This window comes from Bidens hawaiensis, unplaced genomic scaffold (genome assembly GCF_021521415.1).
Source record: "Bidens hawaiensis isolate Kalapana, Puna unplaced genomic scaffold, B.hawaiensis_p1.1 tig00001433_1, whole genome shotgun sequence".
Taxonomy (NCBI): Eukaryota; Viridiplantae; Streptophyta; class Magnoliopsida; order Asterales; family Asteraceae; genus Bidens; species Bidens hawaiensis.
This window is the reverse complement of record NW_027491080.1, coordinates 87469-98120: the sequence shown is the minus strand read 5'-3', so window position 1 is coordinate 98120 and position 10652 is coordinate 87469. Positions and strand designations below refer to the sequence as shown.

The 10652-nt window shown below is 36.0% G+C and overlaps 2 protein-coding genes across 2 annotated transcripts; one reads left to right on the top strand and one right to left on the bottom strand.

The window, feature by feature from the left end:
• The first annotated feature begins 892 nt into the window (after nucleotides 1-892).
• Nucleotides 893-1221, top strand: LOC143575822 (histone H4). Its single transcript, XM_077060092.1, has one exon. The coding sequence runs from the start codon at nucleotides 906-908 to the stop codon at nucleotides 1215-1217; it is 312 nt and encodes a 103-aa protein (XP_076916207.1). The 5' UTR covers nucleotides 893-905; the 3' UTR covers nucleotides 1218-1221.
• Nucleotides 1222-2727: 1506 nt separating this feature from the next.
• LOC143576067 (putative protein phosphatase 2C 23) lies at nucleotides 2728-5564 on the bottom strand. The gene is made up of 4 exons (XM_077060261.1): nucleotides 3993-5564; nucleotides 3800-3913; nucleotides 3231-3495; nucleotides 2728-3032 (listed from the first exon to the last, which is right to left on the bottom strand). Exons 1-4 carry the CDS (start codon nucleotides 5562-5564, stop codon nucleotides 2917-2919), a joined length of 2067 nt encoding a protein of 688 aa, XP_076916376.1. The 3' UTR covers nucleotides 2728-2916.
• Between the last annotated feature and the right edge of the window lie 5088 nt (nucleotides 5565-10652).

Here is a 10652-nt window from a genome sequence, read left to right as displayed (position 1 = left end):
TTATTCCACCTTTTTCTAGCCAAATATTTCAAAATAATCCTTTTGAAACGTTTCATCTCAAACATTTAATTCACCTTTTATTTTGTCGGTTTTTTTAATTTATTTAATCTTGTTTTATTTTTTATTTAATTTAACCTTGTTTTAGTATTTAGTGTAAAAAAATTAAAAAAAAAATTCCATCACACCACCACCTCCACCAAAATTCCATCACTAGTGATGGAAAGTGGTGGGGTGAGGTGGCACACCGTGATTGGTGGGAGCAAGTGATGGTTTTTAAACCACCCCCACCCCCCTTATAGAGATCTTGTTTACGTAGACTTGTTTAATCCAATTATTTAAACATGCTGACAACTTGTTCAAAATTATACTTATTTTATAATGTTAATATTTTTAACCTAATTATTACAGCCCATATGCTCGTTTGGCTTCTTGACAACTTAGTTACAACCCATAAACCTATTTGACTCGTTCAGACAAGTGAATCATACATGTGTGTTCGGGTTAAACACCTTTAAATAAATCCATGTGTTTATTGATATCTTTGACACAAATAAAGATATGGGTGGTATTCGGGTTTATTATAGTTGAATATGTCAACTCGATAACGTTTACACTGAAGTCTCATGTTATATGTGAAACAGTGAAAACAATGGAATATTAATAAGTTTTAATGCTTGTATTATTAATGTTATTTGTTTTTTGAAAAAAAAAACCTTTTGGTATTAAGGTAAGATCCGCGTGTTCGCTAACAACCAATCAGATCATCTCATTCTCCCCACACGGATCACAATCCTACGGCTCTCCACCCAGCAATCCAACGGTCCACCACAATTCACATCCCCAACCTCCACTATACATACTCCACCTCTCACCCCCAAATCCAACAAATCAATCAAAAATACAAAATGTCAGGCAGAGGCAAAGGCGGCAAGGGCTTGGGCAAGGGCGGAGCAAAGCGTCACCGGAAAGTCCTACGAGACAACATCCAGGGTATCACCAAGCCGGCCATTAGGAGGCTTGCGAGAAGAGGTGGCGTGAAGCGTATCAGTGGGTTGATTTACGAGGAGACACGTGGCGTGTTGAAGATATTTCTGGAGAATGTGATTCGAGATGCGGTTACTTACACCGAGCATGCTCGCCGGAAGACGGTTACGGCGATGGATGTGGTGTATGCGTTGAAGAGACAGGGCCGTACGCTTTATGGGTTTGGGGGCTAGGGTTTGATGTTTCAGTGTAATTGGAACTCTTATGTTTTCAGCTTAATTGAATCTAAATGATGTTTTATGATCTGTTGTGATGATATTATTTTTGATATCTGTTTAGTGATTAAAGCTGCTGGCTTTGTTGATTGTTATTAATTTTATTAGTTTCTTATATTTTTAATTTGAGGTTACTCCCAATACAATCCCTGTTTATTGCAAATTCTTGCAGTAGATAACAGCATAGTTGCAAAAATTTTGACCAGGTGTTTGATTAATCGCTAGTATCCATTTTATTTTATTGATTAATTCAGGGCTAGTTGGTCAATGGTCAAATTCAGCCTAAATTAGGATTAACCAGACTTCATTAGCTTTTTCTGAGCAAGTTTTGGCCAAAATTTGTTGTTTTTGGCTAGATTTCGTCCCAAATAAGTGGATTCCTATGAGTTTCTAGCCAAAATCTGTTGTTTATAGCGAGAATGTAGCCAATTTCTGGTTAAACTGTGTTTGTGTATGAGTTTCTAGCCGAGATCAGTTGTTTATAGCGAGAATGTAGCCAAGTGCTATTCTTCGCCCTACCGTCTAATTGATGACTAACGATTTTTTACACCAATGGATAATAGATGGCAGCCTGTTTCAGTTTACAATCCTCATTTATAGTTTTCTTTGAGCTGTATCAATAAGGATTTTGTAAATTTTCATATGATACTTGTTTTGTTTTCTCTCTTTGACAATCTAATTAAAAATTAGCTTTGAAGCATTTGTGTGAAATGAGTCAAAAGACACCCATCACTTGTATTGCGATTTACTTGTTTGGTTCTGCTTTAAACTTGTTAGGAACGTTGCTCAACTCCAGCTCTATGCTTGTGTGGCACATATGTTAAGTGGATGTGTGCTCAGCAACTCATTTGGCATGAGCTGGGGTCACTAAGAATGATGAAGCCCGTGTGAGATGAAATGGTAATTGTGATATTAATGATGCCACCAATTGCTACCAAGACAAGTCAATATAACATAACATAGGAAGTGTATGAAATGAGTCCCAGTATGTGTTCTTTTTATCTTGTAGCTTATTGAATACAAATTTTGTTGGTGTAACTTTTTAAATCTTCTTTATTTAGGACATTTAGCCTTTACGATTTGACTAGTTCATATGTAACTAATTACAACCCGACTCTCAAAAGCCACCTGGCTAAATCGAACACCGTGTTTCGCCACTAGGCTAATTAGCATACGTTTATAAGACCATCTCCAAGACTTTAACAATGTGTTTGCGAGGAATTTGTGGTACTTTTTTTTTAACCGCTAAAATCCCCAAATAACTTGCATCCTTTGTCTGGGTTAGAACCCAATATCTCACACGAAGAAAGTAAGAAACAATAGTCTCTACATAGATTTTTCGCTTATGAAAAATTTATTTATTAAAATCATAGACAAATAGAACTAAATGGCCGCCATTTATTAGAATATATTCATGACAAAATTATATTCATAAACATTTGAGTAAAGTTTTCACACCTTTACAATTCCAAATCACCCAACTTGCATTTCACAACCAACTCTCTTTTAATGTTCTGGAGCTTCATTGCCATGTTACATAAGGGTGACAAAGATTTTAAAAAAAGAACCAAAGATAATCAAAAAATGGTTGTACCCATTCATATATTCTCGTCACATATCATCGGGTCGTTCGTACCTTGAATCCTTGAATACTCGCTCACACACACGATCTCCATATCCTTCCTTCTAGCGAAATCACAATAATCGAAACATCATCATGATAACGCCTTCTATCCCCTTGCGGTATTTCTAACAACTCATGAAAATCCATACCTATATAAATAAACAAATTTCATATCATAACCCTTTTCATTAACCACATATCCAGAATAATTTGATTAAAATGACTTTTTACTTTTATGCATCATTAAACATCTTAGTCAATCTTTTAATTTTATCGGTATGATCTGTTAGAGATAAAATATTACCTGGAGAGATGCAAAACTAAAAATGAATATGATATATTATTACCAGCTTTCTTGGCTGCACGGAACAATACTTCTTCGATTAGATGCTGAGCTGGATCACCTTCCGGGGACCATTGAATAAAAAGTTCGACTTCAGAAACGGCCTCCTCATTAGTGAAATATTGATAAAGCCCGTCTGAAGATAATATTAAGAATCTGTCTCTTGGGCCTAATCGGTGATGGTAAAGACTCGGGGTACAGTTTATGTATGGAGAATTTCCAACATAATCGATCCGAAACATCTCTAAAAGTGCATCATTCCATTTAGGCTGCAATAAATCAAGAAACACATTGTAAAAAGTTGATTAAATGAAAAAAAAAAAAATTTGAACAATCTCGACATGCCCTTTTCTTTTAAGAGTCACTGTGAAAGTCAACCAATATATTCTATGTAAAAAGTTATGCAAGATTCAATCTTTCTTTCTCCCAATTTGTTTTGCTGATCCAAGTAGGAATGTTTTAACTTTTTAAAGCACCAACAAGGAATTGAATTCACATTGCTTTTATACATAAAGATGGATCAAGTTGAGCATTGTTTATTGACTATTGGTGATTAGTCATTTAGTCAAATACCTGTTTGAGAAAGCCAGCACCGAAAGCACGAGTGACCTTGAGTGACCCTTTAACACGATCGTTCATAATCGCACAAGAATCATCAGGGTGTTCGCTCTTTATCCTTTGAACTTCCTGCAAAATATTAAAAATAATTTTGATGAAATTGTTATTCCAACATTTCAACTTTTACAGTTAAAAGAACAACTTTTACCTCTTCAATGGAAGTACTATGATCAACTGTAAGCTGGCAGGCGGTTAATGCTGGATTTGTATTAGTAACATCTGTGTCAAAAACCTCAAGATCATACAATGTTTCCTCTTTAATCCTCTCTAGATCATGTCTCCAAAGATCGGGCTCGGGCTTTTGAGCTAAGACCGCTCGACTATCTCCTACACTCATGATATAAACATCTTCTTCTTTCATCAACATTACAAGAACACAAGAACCCATCAATGCTAGCTCAGGATTTTCGTCGAGCATCTGGTCCGCAACGTTAAAATAAGCTTCTTCCGTCTTCTTCAGCCCTTGAGACAAAGCTTTCAAAACATCCGAATGGTTGATCGCATTCGACCCGTTTGAGTTCAATTGTTCCTTTAACCTCCGATCCAATTCTAACCGCTCCCGATCAAATTCACACTTCCATCTCCTATGATTATCTTCCCATTTCTTTGCAGCCGTTCTACTTCTAACCCGAGAACTCTTGCTTCGTTTCTTGTTTGGATTCGTTTCAAAATCCACAACTGGATAACGCTCCTGCTGATCCATACACGTTTGATTCTCGGTTTTTACAGGCTGATCATTTACACAAGATTCCATTTCAACTACCGGTTGAACTGCTGATGAACTCGAATTCGATGAATCAACCTCATCATCCCATAACAAACCCTTTAACTCCTTATGAACATAGGGGTACAAATTAGTTAAAAGATAATCCGGTGCATCCGGGCCATTAAACCCGTCATAAATCCCAACGAAAACCCACCCGTGCTCCTCTGAAACAACCACATGTACCCGATCCTCACCCGCTTTCCCTTGAGCCCATTGAAGATTCTGATTCTGATTATTATTATTATTATTCAAACTCTCATCCTCATCAAGAAAACTACACTCACTGCTCAAATTAGCACTACTAATTGTCAACTCATTATTCTTCTCAACAGCCCAATCCGGAACCTTCAAAGACCCTTTACTAATCGGGGCAACAATCGAATTCTGCCCACGGGTCACAAAATTCCTCGAAATAGCCCGCTGAATGACCCGAATCAACGAGTTCTTTCTTGATCTACGTTTAAACTTAAACCCACCTTGGGAATAGCTTCTCTGGAACTGATCTTGCCCACCCTTTTCAATCGGGCCCGAAAAAATCGGACCCGATTGAAACCCGCGCTCAATCGGGCCCGAAAGAAACCCCCTTTCGATCGGGCCCGAAAACGGGACCGAACCCGAAAACAACGGCCCCGAATTGATCGAATGAATCGAGTTTCGGGGCAGCGGTTGTAACGGAATGGAAGCAAACGAAGTTGAGCTTTCGAAAGCTGAAGCTTTATCGATAAAATTAAGATCAATTAAAGAAGTTGAAAGTGGAGTTAATGTGTTGGCGGAAACTGAGGCGCCGGAGATTGAGCGGAACCTCGTCGTTTCTTCAGAGCAGTGTACTTTGGAAGATGGGTCGGGTCGGACGTAGCAAAAAGAGTGACCCAGATCGTCTAATAGATCGGGGGTGTGCTTGCGGTGAACGACGGTGTGGTTTCCGGTGAAACATTTACCTACTCTGTTACCCATAATAATAATAATAATTATTATTATTAAGTTAAGAATTGAATTGAATTGGGTTTGTTTGAGATATGATGATGATGATGATGAAGGTGAAGGTGGATGGATGATAGAGAGAGAAAGAGAAAGCGTTGACTTTTGTGGGGTGGAGCTTTTGAAATCATAAAAATGAATTAAATTGTGTGTGTCTGCTCACCTTTCAATTTTCATAATTCAGTGATGCGAAGCTGTGTGTGTACAATGGATCGTTGACTAAGGTGAGATGGGTAGAGGTTTGGTTTGGTTTGGTTTGAGTAAACTTTAAGTACGTTAAGACTTAAGGTTTTTGCTATGCTTTGGAATTGGAAGCCTACTCTTGTTATTGGTGCGTGGTGCTCACGCTCGCCATTATTTCTAGAAAATTCAAAGATTTGGAAAAATTAAAACTTTGATCGTGTTGAAATAATGAGTTGAATTATTTAATCCGAATAACAATCTATATATATGTATTAGTTGAAAAAATAAACAATAAACTAGTGGTGGAGTGATAAGAAAAAGACTTGGTGTTTTAATGTGATCAGGTTTGATTCGTGTCCACAACATTTAGTTTTAGAGACACCAAGGAGATGATGGGAGACTAGGCGATTAGACGGCTTTCATTAGTTGGATTCTTAAACTGAACAGGTTTTATCTCATCACACTGTCATGCCTTCAGGAGAGTGTTCACGGACATTAGCCTTAAGTGAGGGTTTTTCCCAGATCGAAAGACGAGTATATTCCGAAGCGGTGAATTTAGCCAGTAAACCATTTAGAGGATTCGTTGGCCTTAAAAAAAATTAGATGTGTGGCCTTTCTTAACCAAATGGTTTTTGAGTTTTGATCTCATTTGAAATATGCGTTAAATTAGGTGGAGGAAAAACTTTTAGTTCAAAAAAAATCTATATATATGTATTCTTGTTAATTAAGTCAACCTAGCATGAATACCTTTTAAAACAAGTAGTCTAACACAACTTGTTAAACTAATTTATCTAAAGTATCAAACAATTTAACAAGTTAGTGAGGGATAATTAAGTTGTAAATTGTCAAATCAGGGTTGTGGGTTGTAATATATGAGTTAAACGTGTGTAAACAAGTGGATGGATCAACTATTTTAACTTAATGGGCTAAATAGGTTAACTCAAACACTATGCGTTTCATTAAACACGGTCCGATTAGATATGATAATCCAAGATCTTATTATTTTGATATCATGTTTCATTCGTGTAAGAAGTTAGCATTCGTCGATGTAGTGCACGCATATAAGTAAACATATTACAAAAAATTAAGTCGTGTGTTATAGTCAAAAGCACACATAAGAAATGTGAGAATGTCAAAGTCATACATTGAACATTGAATAAACTAGATACACATTTAGAAATATATTTGTTACAAACTATCAATACTAAAAGCAACAATGTGTATTGAAATGGTATGAACTATCTAAAGTGCATAGAGATTCAAACCAAAATCAACATGCAAGTATTAAAGCATAATTGAGACAAATTCAAAAACGGTGATTAAGACCTAAAACAAACAATGCATGCACCGGAAGTTACACACACTTTCGCCTTTGTTGAATTGAAAACGAGTTCGAAAGTCGTACTTGATGGTGATGTGTATATATCTTCTCTTTTTCTTAAAATATCTAGTGAAGGGTTTGATTTGTGACTGAACTGCAGTTAAACTCTTTTGTTATCGTTAATATTCTTTATATTCGTCTTTTTTGTTATTCCTTGATAATTAACATAGGGACCATGTAAAAGTCAAGTCGGAACCTTGTGCTTTTCGGGTGAATCCACATTCACTAGCTTGATGTTGGATATATAAACAGTTCGATTTCATTACCACAAAATGTCCATAGGCCAAATTATAGAGTTTGATCGAAACATCATGAAGTCATAAAAAATAAGAAGTATATTATTAGTACTAAAAAATATGAACTTTTTTTTTCACCCACCTCATCGCCAACTAGCCTCTCTTTAAAGTCGTGTTTGTCGTCAAACATGTTTTGTTATGTCGTTAGCTTCAAGCGCCGCTATCAACAGAGAACGATCGATTTCATATAAGAAAAAGCTTCCAACAAGAAGCTAGAAACATAAGCATGCAATCAAAAAATAAAAAAAACAAAAAACTCAAAGCATTAGAAAGTTAACAAAGTTAAAATTACACCAAATTGATCACTCAAAAAATGGTAGTTCGTTCTTTATTTTACCCCGCTGTTGATGTGTATTCGATGTAGAAACGACAAAATTTTCAACAAACCAGCTTTCGTATCCAGAAAGACAGTATATAAGGTTTTCTTGCGTAATGTACATTTTGGCATTTGGATAGACGTGGCACGCATGTCCGCAATCGAGCTCCAAGAGGGGCATGCATATTACACCATGCACATATTTGGCACCAAATATACTTTTCAAAATCATAGAATGTCAGTAAACGATGCTAAGACCCTTATTTGAGAGAGCCTCCAACGTGGGAATCATTTTATCACAAGCCTCCAACCAAAGTTTTTTGATGAAATCTAGTTTGTCTCACAACGACAACGAGAATAAATAACTTAGTTACAAGCCCCTCGTTCAATTTCGAAAATGAGAGATTATACTGAGAATTCTTTGAAGTTGTAGGAACTTCTGATATGGCACGACTTATTTACTTTCAAAATCACGTAGTCTTGTTTTTATATTAAAGTATCTCATTGGTGTGTAAGCTTCTTAATCGAATAATACATGAATGCTCTAACTAAAAACTAGATGATTTGTTATATGAGAATTCCAAGTGAAAACTACTGATTAAAACCATACCAGCTGATTTCCTTATAAAGGTGTTGCATCGACCCAATAATGTCGCATCTGTACAAGAATTAGTTAGGGCAATTGGGTGTAACCGCCTTATGTTAGAACTACTATCGACAATAACTACTACCAAAGTTCATAGTTGCTACAGCAGTACAAAGTTTGCCACCATTGCACAAACTTGCTTTCTTATACTCCCGCTTTTAAGATTGCTACTTGCACACATTTAGCCACCAAGCAACAGAAAGTGCTACTTGTTTTCAATCTTCAAGTTGCTACCTAGCATCAAATTTGTGCTCCATACCTCCAAACTTATATTGATTGTTATTATGATTTCTCATTTGTTCTCTAATTAAATTAGTTACATGTAATAGTTTGTTGAAACTAAAATTACCAACAACTGTCTCATTATCAAAACCCATTTGTCATTTCAATCGGAAATTACCATTTGATTAAGAGAGACAACACACTGTTATACGCTTATACCTTCCGAGTTTCCATACCATCTTGCACGTTCTCTTCCACTACCATTCCCAATTCCTTTTTTTCTGTATCGGACATTCACTTTGCACATATCCGATGATTCTAAAGCAAATATGGCCATAAAATTCACTCGATGAGCTTTGATCAGTCCGCACCGCCTCCGTTTATAGTATCCATGTTCTTGAAGCGAATGAAAATGCCCAAAAACCCTAACTAACAAAATGTCGGACTAGATTGCAATTAGGTTGTTTCTAAGGGTCCAAATGTAATTCTCTCATGGTAGCGCGTGAATAAATAAATATGAACCCAAATTGAAGAGTTTATGCTTTCTTGTATTTAACATGTCAAAAAGAATTCATTAACTTCATAATCAATTATTGACTAACTTGATTATCGTAACTAATACGTGTCATAATAATCATAAAGTTCTTTGTCAAATGGCACGTGTAACTTTCTTATTGCCTCTCATGTCCTTTTATTTGTTTTTTAATTTCCTAAGTCAAAATAGTTTCTAAATCCAACGACAATCAAAATTTGAACAATATTGACTGTAAAAAATTAATTTATTAAATTTTTTTTAAGCGGCATAGGATTTTACGTTTAAACCTAATCTTAACGGGTCATGTCCAAGGTCGAGAAGGTGAGACCGTATCGTCTTGATGCGGGTGACCGGATGAAATCTGTAAACCTTCGTCCTATGAAAATCAAGCATGAATCTCCACCTAAGGAGGGTATAACTCTTATCACCAGACCAAATTCGTAGGAGGATAATTTATTTAAATGGACAAATAAAATAATATATTTCTGATCCAGTCGAAATTATGCATAAAATTTAATAATAAATAAAATTTAAAAAAATATTAAATTCGGCGAGGTGGGGTGGTTGCAACTTGCCAAATAATAAAAAGACCATTAAATACAGGTAGAGTGTTTTAGGCAGCCTCGCCATTATATGCATGTCTTTATGTTTGACTTTTTAATATTTGTCACTTTTATTTTATTAGTTTTTTAATTACAATTTGAATTGGTGAAATCTGGACTATTTCCACCACGGATTTTGTAGGACCATAGTGCTCCTCCAACATTCCTCATGCTTACCAATATTTTTCTTTTCTTCTTATTTCTCATCCCAAAATTAATTCATTTTTTGATAATTTTTTATATTTAAAGGTTTACTTTATATAAAAATAACACACAACATAGTAATTTGTTATCATTTTAGAGCCAACTCAATGGAAGGATGTGGGAGAGTAGCACAAAAAAATCGAACCCAGAACCGGATTAGAAAAAAAAACCCGGAACCAAGGTTTTTTATACCCAGGTTTTTAATACACAAATTTATACCCGACCCTACCTGTAGGGTACGGATAGGGTATGTATTTTAGTACCAAAACTTGTAGACGGAACCAGACTCGATCTGTACCTGGTAATACCCTAAAACCGGAACCGGGTTCATACCTAGAACTGGGTTTTTCAAATACCCGATCTATACCCGAAAAATGCCTAAAAAATACATGAAAAATACCCCTAAAAAGTGCAGCCCCTTTAAAAAGTTCAATCTATAACCAAAAAATACCCAGACAAAAGCCAGAAAAAACCCGATTCTATACCAACCCGAACTGAAAATAGGGTATTCAAATGCCTGGTTCTATACCCAACCGGAACCTGATGCATAGGCTGTGGTTTTTAGAGACAATACCCGGACCCAAACCGACCCGGTCATACCCGAACCCAGTTTCATACCCGGAATTAGGTATTTGAAAAACCTGAGTTGTGCACTTCTAGAGTGGGGTACCTTTACTTT

What these genes read in the sequence shown, in the direction of transcription:
- LOC143575822 (XM_077060092.1), top strand. Translation starts at nt 906, where the DNA reads ATGTCAGGCAGAGGCAAAGGCGGCAAGGGCTTGGGCAAGGGCGGAGCA.
- LOC143576067 (XM_077060261.1), bottom strand. Translation starts at nt 5,564, where the DNA reads ATGGGTAACAGAGTAGGTAAATGTTTCACCGGAAACCACACCGTCGTT. An exon ending in ATAGTACTTCCATTGAAGAG is followed by an intron (nt 3,914 to 3,992) that starts GTAAAAGTTGTT and finishes AATATTTTGCAG; the next exon opens with GAAGTTCAAAGGATAAAGAG. An exon ending in GTGCTGGCTTTCTCAAACAG is followed by an intron (nt 3,496 to 3,799) that starts GTATTTGACTAA and finishes GATTTATTGCAG; the next exon opens with CCTAAATGGAATGATGCACT.